We start from the raw sequence: 22,106 nt of genomic DNA on the forward strand, positions 1-22,106 counted from the left end.
GCCTTGAATGTGGTTAATCTGGATTCTTTCCTGACACCCTATATGGTCCCCCAATCCCACCTGGAGTGATCCCTGAGCACAGAGCCATAAATAAACCTTGAGCACTGTTACGTGTGGCCCAAACCTCTTCCCTATACTATGCCTGTAATGTTTAAGGAGTTACGTAAGTTTTATGGCTTTAGATTGCCTTGTGTGCTGTTAAGAAATATTATAATGTGTTACAATCTGGGGACTTGAGGGACAAAGTAATTGTACATGGGTTCTGTTTTATTTATCTTAATGTTCTTTGGCTGAAAGTTCAAAGTTAAGATATCAGCAAGGGGACTTCTGAGAATTATGTTATGGGTGATTGTCCTTCCACTGTAACTTTACCTTGTCCTCTTTCTTTGCATCCTTGTTCTCATAATTAAAAATAAATAAATTAAAAAAAGAACAACAATAACAAAAAAAAAACCTCTTCCGCCTGAAAATTTTTGTTTTTATTTTTATTTCAAAAGGGTTTTTTGTTTTGTTTTGTTTTTTTGGTTTTTGGGCCACACCCGGTGAGGCTCAGGGGTTACTCCAGGCTATGCGCTCAGAAGTCCCTCCTGGCTTGGGGGACCATATGGGACGCCGGGGGATCGAACCGCGGTCCAGTCCGTCCAAGGCTAGCGCAGGCAAGTCAGGCACCTTACCTCTAGTACCACCGCCCGGCCCAAGGGTTTGTTTTTTGCTTCAAAGGTAGAAACACCCTGTATCTCTTAGGCTAAGGGAATTTCCTTTCTAATTTTTCCAACATTTATTATGCCTATGAAAAATAAACAAACAAATTTGCCACATCTTCCCCTCTTTTTTCTGTTTTTTTTTCTATTTTTCTTTTTTTTTTTTTTTTTTTTTTTTTTTTTTTTTTTTTTTTTTGGTTTTTGGGCCACACCCGGTGACGCTCAGGGGTTACTCCTGGCTATGCGCTCAGAAGTCGCTCCTGGCTTGGGGGACCATATGGGATGCCGGGGGATCGAACCGCGGTCCGTCCTAGGCTAGCGCAGGTAAGGCAGGCACCTTACCTTTAGCGCCACCGCCCGGCCCCTATTTTTCTATTATTTTATTTTATTTATATTTATAGTTTCTACATAAGGGCCCCCACCATTTTTTTTACAGAACCATGTTCCATGAATCATCTTGTTCTGCCTGATATTTCTATGTCTTGCTATAAATAGAAAAAAGAAAAAAAGTGGATGGTCTTAGGAGCATTGAGAAGAAATAAAAAATAGTCAGACCTAAATAACCAACCCAAAGTTAACAACAACAAACCAAGAGACCCAAACTACAACAAGATACGCACAAAAGGGACCTGTTACACTAGCATTCCAGGGGCTAAGGGTGGAGGGAGGACTGGGGTGCATGCTGGGAACAGTGGTGGAGGGATGTCAACACTGGTGGTAGGAATGGCCCTAATTCGCTGTCACTATGTACCTTAAATATAACTGTGCAAGACTTGTAATTCACATTGATCTCAATAAAAAGGAGGGTTTGTTTTTTAAATAAATTTCACAACATGTGGGGGCCGGTGAGGTGGCGCTAGAGGTAAGGTGTCTGCCTTGCAAGCGCTAGCCAAGGAAGGACCTCGGTTCAATCCCCCGGCGTCCCATATGGTCCTCTTAAGCCAGGGGCGATTTCTGAGCGCTTAGCCAGGAGTAACCCCTGAACATCAAATGGGTGTGGCCCAAAAAAACAAAAAAAATTTTTTCACAACACATCTATCATTTCTTCCCTTAGCAATACAATCATTCCTGACCTCCAAATTTTGGGGGCAAGTCTCCATTGAATATCGTCCCTCAATTCACACCACTCATATTTCAAGGACAGCAGTGATGTCATAACCAGTGTCTTGATCTCCCTGCATGTGACACAGATAAAAGTCCAACCTGGGGACCAGAGTGATGGCTCAAGTGGTAGGACGTTTGCCTTGCATGCGCTAACCTAGGATGAACCATGGTTCAATCCTCCGGTGTCCCATATGGTGCCCCAAGCCAGGAGCAATTTCTGAGTGCATAGCCAAGAGTAACCCCTGAGCATCACAGGGTGTGGCCCAAAAAGGAAAAAAAAAGTCCTGTTTGGATTTTTTTTTTTTTTTTGTGCTGACTTGCTAGGAGCCAAAGTTCTAGTAAGGTCAGAGCTAAGGAATGTCCTATTTTCAGGAAAACCTTTCAAGAAAACTTACCTGAAGCAAATTTCTCTAGGCAGTAAAACAATTATAGATGTTTTACTAGACTTGAGGGTGTCTTGTGACAAGGGGCACCTTGGAAACATACTGGTATTTCTGAGAAAAGAATGTTGAACAGTTCTTGTTATCACAAAATTTTTGCCTGCCCATATTTGCCTGTTAGTGAGTCTGTAACCTATATAAGGAACTTTTGCTGTTTTAATAAACGGAACCTTCCCATTCTTTGTCTCTGTGTCTGTCTCTGTGTTCTGTGTCTCTTTGTTCTGTGTTTATTGTTTGTCTTTGTTTTGTGTTTTGTGTTCACTAGAACATTTCCCTGCCAGAAAGAAGCCCCACAGAAGGTGAACGTGGCCACGATTCAGCAAAGAAGTCTCCATGCATGATGTGCCAGAGTACTTCAGGATTGATAAGTGGGGGATTTCCTTCTATTCAGGGTCCCATCAGAACCCCCACAGATAAGGGCAGGCATGTAAATTCTCAGGGCCCCATCAGGGCCTCCTACTAGATGGGTTAGGCATAGACTTTCTCAGGGCCCCATCAGGGCCTCCTACCAGAAGATGTAGGCATAGACTTTCTCAGGGCCCCATCAGGGCTTCCCACAGAAATGGTAGACTTTCAGGGCCCCATCAGGGCCTCCTACCAGATGGGTTAGGCATAGACTTTCTCAGGGCCCCATCAGGGCTTCTTACAGAGAGCTAGGTATAGACTTTCAGGGCCCCATCAGGGCCTCCTACCAGATGGTTTTGGCATAGACTTTCTCAGGGCCCCATCAGGGCTTCCTACAGAAATGGTAGACTTTCAGGGCCCCCATCAGGGCCTCCTACCAGATGGGTTAGGCATAGACTTTCTCTGGGTACCATCAGGGCCTCCTACCAGAAGGGGTAGGCATAGACTTTTAGGGCCCCATCAGGGCCTCCTACCAGATGGGTTAGGCATAGACTTTCTCAGGGCCCCATCAGGGCTTTCTACAGAGGGCTAGGCATAGACTTTCAGGGCCCCATCAGGGCTTCCTACAGAGGGCTAGGCATAGACTTTCAGGGCCCCATCAGGGCCTCCTACCAGATGGGTTAGGCATAGACTTTCTCAGGGCCCCATCAGGGCTTCCTACAGAGGGCTAGGCATAGACTTTCAGGGCTCCATCAGGGCCTCCTACCAGAAGAGGTAGGCATAGATTTTCTCGGGGTCTCCTCAGAATCCCCTGCTGAAAGAAGCAAGAGTTTTCTTTGTTAACTCTACTGTTATGCCTTACAGCATTTCTCTCCTTCTTCACTTTGAAATCTCCCTTTGGCTCTTTCTTCTTTTCACTCATCTCTTGAACTTTTCTTAGCTCTTTCTATGCGTGCTTTCTCTCTCTCCTGAAATCCTCACTGTTCTCTTTGTTTTTAAAGTTTTACCTTGTCTTCTTTTTTTTTTTTTTGGTTTTTGGGCCACACCCGGCGGTGCTCAGGGGTTACTCCTGGCTGTCTGCTCAGAAATAGCTCCTGGCAGACACAGGGGACCATATGGGACACCGGGATTCAAACCAACCACCTTTGGTCCTGGATCAGCTGCTTGCAAGGCAAACACCGCTGTGCTATCTCTCCGGGCCCAACCTTGTCTTCTTATAGTTGTGATTATATTTGCCTGTTATACTATTCATTGTGGAAGAAGGGTTTAAAAAATGGGACAAGAACTTAATGTGCATGAAGAATTTATAACAGGCATACAAAAGTCATTAAAAATTAGGGAAACTGGGGCCAGAGAGATAGCATGGAGGTAGGGCATTTGCCTTGCATGCAGAAGGACAGTGGTTCGAATCCCGGCATCCCATATGGTCCCCCGAGCCTGCCAGGAGCGATTTCTGAGCAATAGAGCCAGGAGTAACCCCTGAATGCTGCCGGGTGTGACCCAAAAACCAAAAAAAAAAAAAAAAAAGAAAAAGTTTATCAGCAGCAAGGGACTCTATCTGACTTTATCAGAGTTCAGTTGAAGTCTCCTTTTTATCTGATGCTGAAAGCATAGTCATAATTCTATCTATTGTAAGGCTGTATAAAAGTGAAAGGCATGTATTGTTTCACTATTTCAGATAATTGCCAGGAAATTCAGGATAAGATTGATAAATTACATCAGCTGGCTGTGAATATTAAACAAGATGGAGGAGAATGGAATCTGTTTGGTTGGTTAACCACTCTTTTGCCCTCTGTCCTTGGCCCCCTCATTGGCTTCATATTGGTAATTTCATTTGGGCCTTAGGCTTTTAAAAAATTAACTGATTTTATTTATTTATTTATTTATTTTTGGTTTTTGGCTCATACCCAGCAGTACTCAGGAGTTACTCCTGGCTCTATGCTCTGAAGTTGCTCCTGGCAAGTCTCAGGGGACCATATGAGATGCCAGGGTTTGAACTAGGGACTGCCCTGTGTTGGCCACATGCAAGGCAAATACATTACATTGTGCTATCACTCTGGCCCAAAAATTAACTGACTTTATTAAACGTTAGATTGATGACCTACAGGCAAAACCCTTTCAGTACATTATCATCATCTAGACTTCCAGAACATAGGCTTCCCTGCAGATCCCTACGAGATCACGAATGCCACCATGTGATCCATAAAAAGGCCAAACACGGAAACAACCGAGGAGACATCCTGGCTTGTTATCTTACCCCAGCTTGGGCCCTTAAAGCAACATGCCAAGGAATACTGCATGGCCTGCGGGCCAAGGTTAGCAAGGCCAAGTCAATGGGTAAAGCAATATAGAAAAATCTAAAAAGCAAGATTTCTTTACATGTTGCTTAACAGAGTTGCCCACCTCCATCCTGGGAATTTCTGGTGGGGCCACGCGCTGGTCTCGCTGGAATCTCAGGGCTATAAGACCCAACCAACTGTGGAAAAGCACAGGCAGGCCCAGAACATTCAGGATTAGACCACTAAAACATTATTCATGCTGGCTGAGCCTACACATTGGTGTGGAGTGCAGAGACCTATAAGAAGACTCTGGAATATGATCCCCCTTATGGGGCCCCTTAACTGGGTACCATTGATCACCAGGGGGATTCTGTAGGCAATAAACCCCAGGGAAACTCCTTATAAACTACAAACATAGCCTATGTACTGCCAGGCCTTTGTATGATAAAGGTGACATAGCTAATCCAAACAGGTTAAATGGGATGACCCGGTGCTCATCATACAAAATGGGCTAACCTTGGGGCTGGAGCTGTGTCATGGAGCAGTAAGGCATCTGCCTTGATGGCGCTAGCCTAGGACAGACCGAGGTTTGATCCCCTGGCATCCTAGATGGTCTCCCAAGCCAGGAGTGATTTCTGAGTGCATAGCCAGGAGTGACCCCTGAGTGTCACCAGGTGTGCCCCCCCAAAAAAACCCCCACCAAAATGGACTAACCTTAGCTGGACACCTGGACTTCTCTTTTAAGCACTAACTTATTGGCTATATTTCATTTTTTTTTGTTTTTTTTTGGGGGGGGTCACACTCGGCAGTGCTCAGGGGTTACTCCTGGTTCTATGCTCAGAAATTGCCCCTGGCAGGCTCGGTGGAACATATGGAATGCCGGGATTCGAACCACCACCGTCCTTTTGCATGCAAGGCAAACGCGCTATCTCCAAGCTATCTCTCCAGCCCCATTATTGGCTATATTTCTATGTTTAGAAAACTTTTTCTTAGTATTGCCTTAGGAACATTGACTTCCTTCTGCTTTTACTAAATACAAAAGGTGGAGATGCTAGGAGCCGAAGTTCTAGTAAGGTCAGAGCTAATTAATGTCCTGTTAGGAAAACTTACCTGAAGCGAATTTTTCTAGGCGGTAAAACAATTATAGACTTTTTTTTGGTAAGCTTGAGGGTGTCTTGTAACAAGGGGCACCTTGGAAACACCTTCCCATTTTCTGTCTCTGTGTCTCTTGGTTTGTTCTGTGTTTATTGTTTGTCTTTGTTTTGTATTTATTCAAACATTTCCCCCCCCAGAGATACCCACAATAAAAGTGTCCTGCGGGTTACAACACTGTCTGATGCCCCCAATATTTCCCTTGCTCCTTTCTCTCCTTTTTATTTTTTAGTTATTTATTCATTTATTTTTGGCTTTTGGCTTTTGGATCACACCCGGCAGCGCTCAGGGTTTCCTCCTGGCACTACACTCAGAAATTGGAATGCTATGCAGCCATCAGGAGAGATGAAGTCATGAAATTTTCCTATACATGTACATGGAATCTATTATGCTGAGTGAAGTAAGTCAGAGGGAGAGAGAAAGATGCAGAATGGTTTCACTCATCTATGGGCTTTAAGAAAAATGAAAGACATTTTTAACAGTATCTCAGAGACAAGAGAGATGAGGGCTGGTAGGTGCAGCTCATGACATCACATAGAGTGATGAGTGCAGTTGGAGAGATGACTACACTGAAAACTATCATAACAATGTGAATGAATGAGGGAAGTAGAAAGCCTGTCTCGAGTACAGGTGTAGGGGGGGGGGGAGGAGGGAGATCTGGGAAATTGGTGGTGGGAAAATGTTGCACTGGTGAAGGGGGGTGTTCTTTACATGACTGTAATCATACAACTATAATCATGTTTGTAATCACAGTGTTTAAATAAAGATAATTATAAAAAAAAAAGAAATTGCTCCTAGCAGGAGGTTCAGGGACCATATGGGATGCCGGGATTCAAATCACCGTCCTTCTGGATGCAAGGCAAATGCCCTACCTCTGTGACATCTCTCCGGCCCCTCCTTTTTTTTTTTTACTTTATCTGGGATTATTTGGTTTCCTCATCCTACTTTTTCCTGTTTAGAAGTGACATGTTCTAATCCTATTTATTAGTTTGGTTTGGTTTTCTACTCCTGCTCTTTTAGACTTCTCTGAGATTTGGGGAGGGGGGTTGGAGCCACATCCAGAGATGCTCAGGAGTTATTGCTGGCTCTGTGCTCAGAAATCACTCCTGGCAGGCTCGAGGGACCACATGGGATGCCAGGGATTGAACCCTGAACTTTGCAAGGCAAAGGCCCTACCGCTGTGCTATCTCTCCTGCCCCTCCTCTGTGATACTTAGACATTCCATCCATCGAAGTCTATTTGACCTGGCATAGCTGAAATCTGAGTCCACTGGCTCCCCCTACAGACAATTTTCCACACAGCCACTCGAGTAAGATTTTTGCTTGTGTGTGGGGGGGGGGGTCTGTTTTGTTTCGCTTGGGGGCCACACCCGGCAGTTCTCACAGTTTGCTCCTGGCTCTGCACTCAGGAATCACTTTTTGTGGTGCTCAGGGGACCCTGTGGGATGTCGAGGATCAAATCCTTGTCAACCACACACAAGGTTAGATAGAGCCCTACTCTCTGTACTCAGGCCCCCAGAGTAAGATTTTTGTTTGTTTGTTTGTTTGTTTTAGGGACATACCTGACATCACTCAAGGGTTACTCCTGGCTCTGCACTGAGAAATAGCTATTGGCAGGCTTAGGAGACCATATGGGATGCCGGGGATCAAACTCAGGTCCTTCCAGGGTTGGCCGCGTGCAAGGCAAACACCCTACTGCTATACTATCACTCCGGCTCAAGACAGCTGTTAAAGCAAAAACACTTTAGGGTAGGGGAAGATTATAGCAGGTAGAATATTTGCCTCGCATGTGAAAAAAGGAATCTGAATTTGGGGGAGGGGCCTGTGACATTGACAACTGGGAGAGACTGAGGGGACCTGTCAGCTTTGTGTGTTTGTCTTCTTTTCTGCCTCCTGAAGCTCTCCTGAGAGGGCCAGGAAGGGCCCAGCAAAAATTGTTTCCTAGGGCCCGGAGAGATGGCACAGCGGCGTTTGCCTTGCAAGCAGCCGATCCAGGACCAAAGGTGGTTGGTTCGAATCCCAGTGTCCCATATGGTCCCCCGTGCCTGCCAGGAGCTATTTCTGAGCAGACAGCCAGGAGTAACCCCTGAGCACCGCCGGGTGTGGCCCCCCAAAAAAAAAAAAAAGAAATATGGAGGGGCCGGAGCAATAGAACAATGGGTAGGGTGCTTGCCTTGCACGAGCTCGACCTGAGTTCAGTCACCGGCGTCCCACATGGCCCCCTGAGCATGCCAGGAAGGCGTCCTGAGCAAAGCTAGAAATAGCCCCTGAGCATTGCCGGATGTGGTTAAAAACATTGGTGATGGGAACAATGCACTGGTGATGGGTGGTTTTCTTTACATGACTGAAACCCAAACACAATCATGTATGTAATCAAGGTGTTTAAATAAAATATATAAAGATAGAAAAGAAATATGGATGATACTTATGGAAATCAAAGAAAACATAGCTCTAGCTGAACAGAACACAAAGACACAAATCAGAAAATTCCAAACTGAAATAACAGATCTGAAAAACACAGTAGCTGAACTGAAAACCTCAATGGAAAGCCTCTCCAACAGGGTAACAGCAGCCGAGGACAGAATCAGTGAGCTGGAAGATGAAATACAGAACAACTCCATACAGCAGAAGAGATTAAAAAAGAACCTTAAAGCAAACAATCAGACAATGAAAAAAGTACTCAAGGAATGTGAACAGATAAAAATAGAAGTCTTTGGGGCCGGTGAGGTGGTGCTAGAGGTAAGGTGTCTGCCTTGCAAGCGCTAGCCAAGGAAGGACTGCGGTTCAATTCCCCGCCGTCCCATATGGTCCCCCCAAGCCAGAGGCAATTTCTGAGCACTTAGCCAGGAGTAACCCCTGAGCATCAAACGGGTGTGGTCAAAAAAAAAGAAGTCTTTAATAAACTGAACAAAAACAACATAAGAGGGGCCGGAGAGATAACCTGGTGGTAGGGCATTTGCCTTGCATGAACCAACAGTGGTTCGAATCCCAGCATCCCATGTGGTCCCCCAAGCCTGCCAGGAGTGATTTTTGAACAGAGAGCCAAGAGTAATCCCTGAGCACTGCCGAGTGTGGCCCAAAAACCGAAAAAGAAAGAAAGAAAGAAGAAAGAAAGAAAGAAAGAAAGAAAGGAAGGAAGGAAGGAAGGAAGGAAGGAAGGAAGGAAGGAAGGAAGGAAGGAAGGAAGGAAGGAAGGAAGGAAGGAAGGAAGGAAGGAAGGAAGGAAGGAAGGAAGGAAGGAAGGGAGAAAAAGAAAGAAAGAAAGAAAGAAAGAAAGAAAGAAAGAAAGAAAGAAAGAAAGAAAGAAAGAAAGAAAGAAAGAAAGAAAGAAAGAAAGAGAAAGAAGAAAGAAAGAAAGAAAGAGAGAAAGAGAAAGAAAGAAAGAAAGAAAGAAAGAAAGAAAGAAAGAAAGAAAGAAAGAAAGAAAGAAAGAAAGAAAGAAAGAAAGAAAGAAAGAAAGAAAGAAAGAAAGAAAGAAAGAAAGAAAGAAGAGAGAGGGGGAGAGAGGGAGGGAGGGAGGGAGAGAGGGAGGGAGAGAGAGAAACAAATAAGCAAACAAACAAACAACATAAGAATCATTGGAGTTCCAGAGGCCCAGGAAGGAGATCCCCAGGAAGAAACAACAGTCAAAGACATCATCACAGAGAAACTCCCAGAGCTAAAGACTGCATGCAATCAAATCCTGCATACCAGCTAAAAGAGACCTGAAGAAAACACCCCAAGACACATCCTAGTCACAATGACGAATCCCACAAATAGAGATAGAAATCTGAAAGCAGCAAGATCAAAAAGGGAAATTACATTCAAAGAAGCATCCTTAAGATTTACAGCAGATATGTCACAAGAAACTATCAAGGTCAGAAGACAGTGGTGGGTTATTGTGACAAGACTGAATGAAACGTATGCTTCACCTAGAATACTGCACCCAGCCCAACTCACATTCAGGTTTGAAGGCAGGATATGTAGCTTCATGGATAAGCAACAGCTCAGAAACTTTACAGATGCAAAACAAGCCTTAAAGGAAAAACTGAAAGGTCTGCTTTAAGACAGGACAGACCAACAGACACACCAAACTTATACACAAAGATGACATTAAATGTCATGACAATCGCCCTTTTGGCCCTTTTGCCTTTTGCCGTTTCTCTTTTGGCCCGGCTTGGCTTCCTGGCTTTTGGATCTTTGGGCCGCATGGAGCCCAAAGGGAAGATGGCTAACAGGAGATAAGATGCAGGGCTAGCAAAATATAGCTGAATGCTTAAAAGGTTGACATAGGCCACACACCTGTGGTGGCTAGGGCATAAATAAAGATGATTCTTCCTGAAGCCTGCGTGTGAGTGAGTCTTGATTACGCGGATTACCTGGGCCTGAAATTCGCCAGCTGGATGGGGATGAAGCCACGTGGCTGGGGCCTAAGCACAAAGGCCTCCATCCATCGCCATCCAGCCCCATCGTTAATTAATTAATTCAACAAATGGCGCTCCGAACTTTGACCTGAATCCTGGACCCAACAAAACAGCAAAAATGGTGATATTTCTGCTCTTCTGTTTCATTTTGGCTCTTTTCGGGTGCACTGAGCCCAAAACACTGGGCCACGTGGAGCCATGTTCAAACATGGCCGTGACCCCTTCTAGGGAAAGAAGGGCAATTGAAAAAAAAGAGGTGAAAGCTTGCATCACCTCCAGCCCAGGCCCAGAACTAAAACTTTGTTACAAAAACCAAAAACCTGGGCCTCTTCAAAAACTTATTAAAAGTCTAAATTGGAAACGAAGGAGAAAAAAGACTGTATTTAAAGTGGACTGATTTTCTAAAAATGACCTTTGGCTTAAATTTGGATTTCAACTTTGGAAATTTCGAACTGAACTTTTAGTTTAAATCACTTGGAACTCTGAACATCCAAAGTGCTCCCAGAGGGGAAAAAAGGCAGCGGTGAAGCCCCTGCGGCAAAAAGCTCCAAGCGGCAAGCTCCAAGCAGCTCGGCTCGGCTGAAATCTCGGCTGGAATCGGCTTGGCTGGGCTCAGTTTGGCCCGGAAAAGCGAAAAACCTGGAATCCTCGCTCCAGATCACAAACCGGCAGCGGAGCCTGGAACTACGGAAGAAAGCCACGTGGTAAGATCAGCGTGGGACAAAACATCTGAACTTTAAAAGTTTACAGAAGCCACGTGGTGAGATCAGCGTGAAACAAACCAGCATCTAAAATCTAAAAATTTACAAAAGCCACATGGTGAAATCAACATGGTGAGATCAGCGTGGAACAAATTAATCATTTAAACTGTGATTTTAGGTGTAGAAACTAAGCAAATAGTCATATATTTCACTCATAGTTGGTAATGGGATAAGTTTTAGCTAGTTAGTGGTTAAAAAATAAAAATAAAGGAAGGTAAAACAGCTTAGCCCAACTAAAACATCTAATTTCTAACCACCTGCATCTTTGTCTTAAGTCATTTTCTTTATAATTTAAATGTGTTTTGTTGTCTTTCAGAGTTAATATTTTCAATTGCAAAATGTTTTACTGTGTATTTTAATGTACTTAGCCTGTTTTTAAAATGTATGTTATGCATGTATGCTGAAGTACTTGTGTATAGGAAAAATATAGGAACAGTGAAGTTCCCCCAATATAGTTTAAAAATATAGGAACATGAAAGTTCCGAAATAGTGCTTGGTAAAAAAAGCATTAATAGAATTTTAGGTTACAGGTGTAAAGTATATTTTGCAAATGATATGTTTTTGAAAAGGGCTGGTATATTAATTTTCACTTTATTACGTTGGCGCATGAAAATATTTAAAAAAGGGGGAAATGTGGTGTACCCTAAGACCCACCCATTTCTGGGAGGGGTCTTAACCGGATAATAGGTGTGACCCTACCTGCAAGACCTCCCATTCCTGGGAGGGGTTTGGAAAAAGGTAGATAAGGCTGGGACCAAGGGAATTCGCCCTTTTGGCCCTTTTGCCTTTTGCCGTTTCTCTTTTGGCCCGGCTTGGCTTCCTGGCTTTTGGATCTTTGGGCCGCATGGAGCCCAAAGGGAAGATGGCTAACAGGAGATAAGATGCAGGGCTAGCAAAATATAGCTGAATGCTTAAAAGGTTGACATAGGCCACACACCTGTGGTGGCTAGGGCATAAATAAAGATGATTCTTCCTGAAAAAAAAAAAAAAAAAAAAATGTCATGACAATCATCTTCCTCAATGTCAATGGACTAAATGCACCAATTAAGAGACACAGAATGGGCCCGGAGAGATAGCACAGCGGCGTTTGCCTTGCAAGCAGCCGATCCAGGACCTAAGGTGGTTGGTTCGAATTCCAGTGTCCCATGTGGTCCCCCTTGCCTGCCAGGAGCTATTTCTGAGCAGACAGCCAGGAGTAACCCCTGAGCACCGCCGGGTGTGGGCCAAAAACCAGAAACCAAAAAAAAAAAAAAAAAAAAGACACAGAGTGGTGAAATGGATCAAAAAGAGGAATCTAGGTTTGGCCATGTGCAAGACAAACCCCCTCCCTGCTGGGGGTGGGGGTGGGGGTAGTGACGTCACTTTGGGACCACACCTGGTGGTGGCCAGAGTTTACTTCTTTTTTTTTGTTTTTGTTTTTTTGTGTGTTTGTTAATTTTTTTTGTTTTTGGGCCACACCCGGCGGTGCTCAGGGGTTACTCCTGGCTGTCTGCTCAGAAATAGCTCCTGGCAGGCACGGGGGACCATATGGGACACCGGGATTCGAACCAACCACCTTTGGTCCTGGATCGGCTGCTTGCAAGGCAAACGCCGCTGTGCTATCTCTCCGGGCCCCAGAGTTTACTTCTGACTCTGCACTCAGGCATAAAATCTGACAGGCTCAGGAGACCACATGGGATCGAAACCAGGTTGACTGCCTGCCGACTGCACTATTTCTGTGCCCTAATAGCCACATTTTTTTTTCAGTTCAATTGCTGAATTTCAGTTTAATTGCTCATGTTCTCAGTGTTGAAATGACTCTGTGATTTAGAAAGAGCCATACCCTGTTGTGTATGTAAATATTTTAGGGGATTATTATGTGACTGACCCTACCCTGATCAGTGATTGTGCCCTCCCCTAGGGTGTGACCTGGCATTCTGCCCCCACCCTAGGATGGTATCTGATCCCACCATTGGTTGGTACCTGATTCTGGGGGATAAAAACAAGGGTCTGTGGAAGGCGAGAAGCTTTTGGCTGGAACTTTATGCTGAGTCTTTGGACTTCAGTCTTGTCCACCGAATAAAGCTAATATTTCCACAAGCCTGACTGTCTGAGAGCTGTTTACCCGCCGTTTCACCTCAGAACCGTCGGCTGGACGGGGTGGCAGACGCGTGCTAGGAGCTGGAGGGGAAAGACCTCATCCTCCATCCCTCCATCAGTCAACCTCTTCAGGGGCTGACCTGCAACAATACCCCACCTCTCTACCACCAATGAACCAACTACCCTCCCCTCACCCACCTCTGAAGACATTTTTGTTTCTTCTCCCTGTATTCTGGGATGAAGGATAATCTAGGAATCCTGTCTTTATTACATAAATGCAATTTTAATACAATAAAGCAAAGTAGTTTTGGGTTTTATTGTTTGTTTGGTTTGGTTTTTGGGTCACACTCAGCAGTGCTCAGGGGTTATTATTTCTGGCTCCAGGCTCAGAAATTGCTCCTGGCAGGCACGGGGGACCATATGGGACGCCAGGATTCGAACTGAAGACCTCCTGCATGAAAGGCAAACACCTTACCTCCATGCTATCTCTTCAGCCCCAGTTTTGGGTTTTTTCTTAATCATTTAAAAATGAATTACAGGTCTTTCACAGTTGTATTTAAGATATATAGTCACAGTGAATTAGGACCATTCCCACCACCAGTGTTGACCTCCCTCCATCATAGTTCCCAGCATGCATCCCGTGCCTCCACCCTTAGCCCCCTGGACTGCTAGTGTAACAGGTCCCTTGTGTATAGCTTGTTGTAGTTTGGGTCTCTTGATTCTACTGTTGTTGACTTTAGGTTGAGTATTTAAGTCTGATCATTTTTTATTTCCATTCAATGCTCATGAGACTGCTTTGCTTCTGGTACCATCCACTTTTTTTTTTTTTTTCAGTTTGTAGGAAGACATAGAAATATGAGGCAGGGCCCGGAGAGATAGCACAGCGGCGTTTGCCTTGCAAGCAGCTGATCCAGGACCAAAGGTGGTTGGTTCGAATCCCAGTGTCCCATATGGTCCCCCGTGCCTGCCAGGAGCTATTTCTGAGCAGACAGCCAGGAGTAACCCCTGAGCACCGCTGGGTGTGGCCCAAAAACCAAAAAAAAAAAAAAAAAAAAAAGAAAGAAAAAAAAAGAAAAGAAAAGAAATATGAGGCAGAACAAGAGAAGCAAAGTAGTTTTTATTGAAACTTAGTTAGAAAGATGGGCGGGGAGAGAAAGAGAGAGAAGTTTATCTTTCACAGAGAACACAGACTTCTCCAGAATAAAAATCGGCAAGAAAATCGAGAAAAATTTCAGGCTTAAAAAGTGAGCCTTTTTTAAAAAAAATTATTATTACTTTATTTCATTTTAAACTCCGTTGTTTACAAGGTTGTTCATCATACAGTTGTTGGTTTTTTTTCACAGCTACAAAGTTGTTCATGTTTGAGTTTCAGTCATACTGTGTCCAACACCCTTCACCAGTGCATATTTCCGGCCACCAGTGTCACCAGTTTCCCTCCAGCCTTCCCCCCTTCCCTCGCCCTGCCTGCCTCTATGGCAGACATTTTTTTCTTTCTCTTATTTTTTCTTTCTTTCTTTTTTTTTTTTTTTTTTTTGGGCCACACCCGTTTGACGCTCAGGGGTTACTCCTGGCTATGAGCTCAGAAATCGCCCCTGGCTTGTATTTTTTCTTTCTTTTCCTTCCTTCCTTCCTTCCTTCCTTCCTTCCTTCCTTCCTTCCTTCCTTCCTTTCTTCCTTCCTTCTTTTCTTTTTCTTCCTTTCTTTCTTTCTTTCTTTCCTTCTTTCTTTCTTTCTTTCTTTTCCTTCCTTCCTTCTTTCTTCTTTTTCTTTCTTTCTTTCTTTCTTTCTTTTTCCTTTCCTTCTTTCTTTCTTTCTTTCTTTCTTTTTCTTTCTTTCTTTTTTCTTTCTTTCTCTTTCTTTCCTTTCTTTTTCCTTCCTTCCTTCTTCTTTCCTTCTCTTTCTCCTCTTCTTCCTTCTCTTCTTTCTTTCTTTCTTTCTTTCTTTCTTCTTTCTTTCTTTCTTCTTTCTTTCTTTCTTTCTTTTTCTTTCTTTCTTTCTTCTTCTTTCTTTTCTTTCTTTCTTTCTTTCTTTCTTTCTTTCTTTCTTTCTTTCTTTCTTTCTTTCTTTCTTTCTTTCTTTCTTTCTTTCTTTCTTTCTTTCTTTTTTCTCTCTCTCTCTTTTCAGACACTGTGGTTTGCAATATTGTTACAGCTTACCATTTTACCTCTTGTCAGCATCCAGTTCTTGTCCAAAGTGATTATTTCCAACTATCCTTGTTCTAGTGGTCCCTTTTCTGCCCCATAACTGCCCTTTCACTCTTTGTGGCAAGCTTTCTACCATGGACTGGTCCTCCTGGCCCTTGTCTCTGTTATCTCTGGATATTATTACCATACTAATGTTTTTTAGATTCTACAAATGAGTGCGTGTCTAGTCTATGTCTGTCCCTCTATAAGCAAATTTCATGACTTTATTTTTCACTAACAGCTGCATAGCAATCCATTGTGTCGATGTACCACAGTTTCTCTAGCCCCTCATCTGTTTTTGGACACTTGGGTTTTTTCCACATTCTGGCTATTGGAAATAGTACTGCGATGAACATAGGAGTACAGAGGGGTTTTCTGCATTGTGTTTTTGAGTGCAAGCCTTTTTTTTTTTTTTTTTTTTTAGGTTTTGGGCCACACCCAGTGACGCTCAGGGGTTACTCCTGGCTATCTGCTCAGAAATCGTTTCTGGCTTGGGGACTATATGTGACGCCAGGGATCCGACTCTGGTTTATCCTATGTCAGCCGTGTACAAGCAAACGTCCGACCGCTGCTCCACCACTTAGGCCCCAGCCTTTTTTCTTAAATGAAAGGAACCCATAGGCCAGAATGATAGTACAGTGGGTAAAGTGCTTGCCTTGCTTACCTGGGTTTGATCCCCTGCATTTCATATGATCCCCTGAGCCTGCAAGGAGTGATTCCTAATTGGAGAGCCAAGAATAATCCTTAAACCCTGCCAGGTGTGCCTCCTGAAAAAAAAAAAAGGCAAACTATTGCCTGTTGGTAGAACCAAAGGCAGCAAAATTGCACATTAAGAAGCAGAATTGGAGGGGCTGGAGAGATAAGAGAGTGGACAGGGCATTTGCCTTGCATGTGACTGGTTCAATCCCCAGTGCCCCATAGGGTATCCTGAGCACCATCAGGAGTGATCCCTGAATACAGAACCAGTAGTAAGTCCTGTTCATCTTCAGGTGTGCCCCCTCAAAAAAAGAAACAAGACAGAATTGGAATCAGCCCACTCTCCCAGAATAGGAACCTCATGACATATCTGCCCTATAAGATTTTAGAATTGCACTCAAGCAGAATTCTGCCTGCCCTCTTCTCAAATGAGAATATACATATATATATATATATATATATATATATATATATAAAATGTTTTGGGGCCACACCCAGCCATGCTCAGGGGTTACTCCTGGCTCTATACTCAGAAATCACTCTTGGCAGGCTCGGGAGACCATATGAAATGAAATGCCGGGGATCAAACCCAGGTCTGTCCTGAGTCGACCACATGCAAGGCCAACACCCTGCCACTATGCTATCACTCCAGCCCCAAATGAGAAGCTATATTATGGGAACCCATTCACTGCGATATGTTCTTGGCCATGGAACAAAACAGAAAACCCAATTCTGGGCCCGGAGAGATAGCACAGCGGTGTTTGCCTTGCAAGCAGCCGATCCAGGACCAAAGGTGGTTGGTTCGAATCCTAGTGTCCCATGTGGTCCCCCTTGCCTGCCAGGAGCTATTTCTGAGCAGACTGCCAGGAGTAACCCCTGAGCACCGCCGGGTGTGGCCCAAAAAAAAAAAAAAAGAAAACCCAATTCTTCAGTTCTATGGGCTTTTGGTTTGGGAGTAACCACGCCTTGCAGTGCTCAGGGCTGGTTCAACACTCAGGGTCATTCCTGATTGTGCTCGGGGGACCCTATAGGATGCCAGGGACCAAACCCAGGTCAGCTACATGCAAGACAAGTGCCATCCCTACTGTACTATTTATTGCTCCAGCCTCTCTCTGGGCTTCTTATCCACACATTCAAAAGAGTTTTCCCCATCAAGAAGATATTCATGCCTGGTAACTCAAGGCTGGAGTGAACAGGACTTTAGGATTCTCTCCAAAGTCTGAGGGAATTGGCCAAGTTTTGCGAGCAGGAAGAAGCAGCTCAGTGAGCTGGAGAGATAGTAAGTACAGTGGGAGATGTACTTCCCTTACATGCCATCACCAAGAATAGAACCAAGAGTAGAGTGAGTCGTACCCCCCAAAGCAACCCTCAAAAAAGTAGAGAGGCTTAGATTGTAGAGTGACAAATTCAACTACTGCCTTTCACCGTCCCTCTTACTGGGGGGAGGGTGGGAAGGGGGAGCTCATGGCCAACCTTGGGCAGTGACAGTGGATACTAATGACTTTTTATACCCCTAGGAGTAGAAAACAGCCCAGAGTATGAGAGGAAGTGTAACTTTTATTATTATTACAGCGTCAAGTAGCCTGACTCAAACACAAGTTTTGGAAGACAAAAAAAAAAAAAAAACAAAAAACAAAAAAAAAAACATGAGTTTCAAGGGCCTGAGAGAAAGGTCAGTGGGAAGTGCACTGGTCTAGTACACAGTGAACCCAGGTTTGACCCCCAAGAAATGAGTCATTGGAATGCAAATCACATAACAGGATTCAAAGTTTTCTTTTGGGGGTTGTTGTATTGATTAGTTTTGAAATCACACAACAATGCTTAGGGGGTACTCCCAGATCTGCACTCAGGGGTAGAACTTGAAGGCTGGGGATGGGGGGGCCCACCCTGTGAAATGCAGGGAATCAAACTCTGGTCAGCCATGTGCCAGGCAAGCTCCCTCCCCGCTATTACTCTGACCCCACAATTAATAAAATTCTTGACCTGAATGTTGCTGATTTGAATTTGATCTTCAGCACTGCAATAGGGATCCCCTGAATAGTGCCTGGAGTAAGCCCTGGGCACCTCCCTGCGTGCCACCCCCAAAAATCAACTCATTACATCTCATCTTAAGGGGACAGTCAGCCACAGAGTACAAACCCCCTCAGATATGATCTCATTAGAGAGATTGGGAAGGTGGAAAGGAAGCCCTGGAAGAAAGCAGATGAAACCACAGCCAACCCAGGTTCGATCTCCAGCATCCCATTGGGTCCCCTGAGCACAGCCAGGAGGGATCCCAGGGCAGAACCAGGAGTAAGCCCTGAGCATTGCTGGGTATGACCCAAGACCAAACCAAAAAAAAAAAAAAAACACGATAACGGTACCCCGCTTTCCGAGCCCGCTTGCTGTACCCCAAGAGCTAGTGAGTTGCATGAGAGAGAAAAAAAAGAGACAGTGGGGGCTGAACATTCAAATAGAGCAGTATGGTGTGGTAGGACCAGGGAGGGGATTTCCCTCGTTCGAGGAGATCTGACCCCTCCTCCCTTTGCCGGACATCCCCAAAGGCGGGGACCAGTTTTCAGGCAAGTTAAGACAAGCCGACAACGTTCCTTGCGCTGCAACCACAGCTGCGAGCTGTGTGCCAACCCCTGCTCTTTGGGGGGGGGGGGGCTTTTCTGCCCGCCTTAGTCACCCCGAAGGGAGGCAGCCCATCAATCAAGGCCGAGCTGGAGCCTCGTCGCCGGAGGATGCCAGTGGCCGAGGAACGACCCAACTGCCCTGTCTCTCGCCGGCTGCCCTGCGCCCCCCTCAAGGTGATCGTGGTGATGTTCCTGGTCGTCGTGGCCCTGTGCTATTTATTCTCCCAGAGCCAGACCCTGAAGTCGCCGGCACCCAGCGTAAGTAGGCAGGGAAGGGTCTCTCTCCCCCCACACCACCACCCGAAAAAGCCCAGCCAGGCAGGCTCCCCGCCGCCCCCAAAATCACCAGTTCCTTGGCTCGCTAAGCGTGCGCCTTCGAGGGCGCACGGAACTGAAACGCTCAGGGCACATCTCACTGAAATTTCCACCTGGTAAAGAAAGAACGAGGTTGTTTTTCTTTGCTTGTTTGTTTGGTTTGGGTTTGGGGGCCACACCCGGCGGCGCTCAGAGGTTCTTTCTGGCTCTGCGTTCAGAAATGGCTCCTGGCAGGCTCGGGAGACCATTTGGGTATGCCGGGAATGGAACCCGGGTCCTTCCTAGGTGGCAAACGCCCTACCAATGCGTTAGTTATTCCAGGCCAGAAAGAACGAGATTTTTAAGATGCAACGGGAGTCTAGAGCGCAAAAGGGTGGAGGGGGAAAGCGGTCTCCCCATGCTCACTCAAGCAGCTGGGGAGTACAGGTGGATCCCGAGTGGGGATCCCGGGCCAGGAAGGGCACATCCGAAAAAGGTACATCCGAGGCGAACTCGGAGAAATGACGCGGCTTTGGTGTTCCCCCCTGACTCAGGCTGTAGGGGCTTCACAAAAAAAAAAAAAAAAAAAAAAAAGAGTGCCGAGGGACGGTGTTGGGTGAGGCCCTGGAGAGTTCGGCACAAGAGATGAGTAGAAACCACCCCACCTTATCTCCACCCCAGGAAACTCACACGTTCTTTTTTTGGAAAGCCTCTGGTCTTGCTCCTTGCCCAGGGCCCCCAGGCACTTCCCCTTTAAAAGGATTTAACCAGGGGCCCGGAGAGATAGCACAGCGGCATTTGCCTTGCAAGCAGCAGATCCAGGACCAAAGGTGGTTGGTTCGAATCCCAGTGTCCCATAGGGTCCCCCGTGCCTGCCAGGAGCTATTTCTGAGCAGACAGCCAGGAGTAACCCCTGAGCACTGCCGGGTGTGCCCCCCCCCCAAAAAAAAAAAAGGATTTAACCGGATCTGCCCCGGGCCTGAGCTGGTGGGCAGTACCCCAAATCGCACTCATGGCAGACCTGCGGATTTTTCTCTTCCAGGGAGACACTGCTGTTCTAGGGGACATAGCTGAGCTTCAGTTAATTCACACAGGTAAGAAGAGCTTGAGACAGATGGACAGACCTAGAGATTGCCACAAATTGCACGGTTTATTTATTGCCAGAGGCGGGGGAAAACTCAAGGTTGGGATATGGTTCAGATCGGACAAGCTGGGGGTGGGAGAGATAGCATGGAGGTAAGGCGTTTGCCTTACATGCAGAAGGTCGGTAGTTCAAATCCCAGCATCCCTTATGGTCCTCTGAGCCTGCCAGGAGCGATTTCTGAGTGTAGAGTCTGGAGTAACCCCCGAGCGCTGCCGGGTGTGACGCAAAAACAAACAAACAAACAAACGGAAAAACTAGGATAGGACAGGGCTAAAGGGTGTCATGGTGGATGTGGCAGTCATGGTCCTATTCCTGACCCCTCCAAGACCCCCTCCAGGAATGATCCCTGAGCAGAGCCAGGAGCACCTCTGGGTGTGATTCAACCCTCTCCCTTACCCCACACACATAAAATGATGTCTGCAAAGATTGGAGCGATAGTACCACAGGCTGGCCTTGCATGCAACAGATTGGAGTCCCATCCCCAGCATTCCACAGGGTCTTCCTGAGCACCCTCTAGGATTGATCCCTGAGTGCAGAACTAGGATTCAGCCCTGAGCACTGCCAGGTGTGGCTCAGAAAACCGTAATTTCTTTATTTGGTCACACCCACCGGCACTCAGGTGTTACTTCTGGCTCTGCGCTCAGAAATTGCTCCTGGCAGGCAGGAGGGACCATATAGGGTGCCGGGATTTGAATCACCATCCGTCCTGGATCCGGCTGCATGCAAGGCAAACTGTGCTATCTCTCGGGCCCAGAAAACCATAATTTAAAAAATAAAATGTTTTTCCAAAAAGAGTCACAAGCATTTTTTCTTTCCCATCCTGCCCCACCCTAGGCGCACGGCTGGACCCACAGCTGCACTGGCAGGGGGATCCCGCCCTGGGGCGCTCCTTCTTGCTGGGGCCACAGGTGGACGGCCTAGGTCAGGTGCACATTCAGCACAAGGGCATTTACCGGCTACACATCCAAATGACGCTGCTCAACTGCTCTTCCTCCTGGCCCGAGGCCGTGCACCCCTCGCCCACCCTGGTCCTGGGCATCTGCTCCCCCAGCGCCCGGACCATCAGTTTGCTGCGACTTCCATTCCAAAATGGCTGCCTCGTCGCCTCCCAGCGCCTGACGCCTTTGCTCCCGGGAGATGTTCTCTGCACCAACCTCACCCTGCCCTTCCAGCCTTCGCCCAATGCAGATGCCACCTTCTTTGGGCTGCAGTGGATCCACCACTGACCATTGCACGGCCAGCAGGGTGCTCATTGGGGTTCCCTCCACCCACCACCTGAGCACTGCCAGGAGTGAGTCCTGAGTGCAGAGCCAGGAGGAAGCCCTGTGCACTTTTCTCATATTTATATATATACCTGACTACCTCTGATTTGTTTTAACTTTATAATTAAAATAGTGTGTTTGTACTTCAAGTTGTATGTGTTGGTTCTTTGCTCGCACAGAATCTGCCCCGCTCCAAATTCTTAGAACGGCCTATGGGACCAGAAGTCGCTGTAGCAGAGGGTAGGAACTTAAGGTCCCTCAAGTAGTGAGGGGAAGAAAAAGGGACAATTGGCTCAGACACCATTGGCCAGGAAGAGCATCAGTTATAATGGTGGTTGAGCCCAAGTCATAGTACAGTGGGGAGGGTGACTGCCTTGCACACAGCCAACCTGGGGTTCAATCCTCGACTTCCCATGATGTCCCCCACCAGCACCCCCAAGAACAGCCAGGAGTAATTCCTGAGTGCAGAATGATCCCTCAGCATTGCCAGCTGTAACCCCAAAACAACAAGCAAAAAAAATCATAGAGGGGTGCATGAAGCTGCCTTGAAAACCCAAATGGAAGGCACCAGGAGGTGGTGTTCATGTGGGATCCCTACATTGAGCCCCAGCACCACAAGATGTGACCCACAGATAAACACACATAC

At 46.0% G+C, this 22,106-nt stretch overlaps 1 protein-coding gene across 1 annotated transcript in view; it reads left to right on the forward strand.

Moving 5' to 3' along the window:
* The window catches only part of CD70 (CD70 molecule), a 33,356-nt gene extending 11,932 nt beyond the window's left edge, over positions 1–21,424 (forward strand). The window contains exons 3-5 of the mRNA XM_049788300.1: positions 18,821–19,018; positions 20,097–20,148; positions 21,033–21,424. Of these exons, the coding sequence (XP_049644257.1) occupies positions 18,821–19,018; positions 20,097–20,148; positions 21,033–21,424 (642 nt within the window). The remainder of the gene's footprint in view (positions 1–18,820; positions 19,019–20,096; positions 20,149–21,032) is intronic.
* The last annotated feature ends 682 nt before the right edge of the window (positions 21,425–22,106 follow it).

Source organism: Suncus etruscus, chromosome 15, assembly GCF_024139225.1.
Source record: "Suncus etruscus isolate mSunEtr1 chromosome 15, mSunEtr1.pri.cur, whole genome shotgun sequence".
In the NCBI taxonomy this organism is placed as follows: Eukaryota; Metazoa; Chordata; class Mammalia; order Eulipotyphla; family Soricidae; genus Suncus; species Suncus etruscus.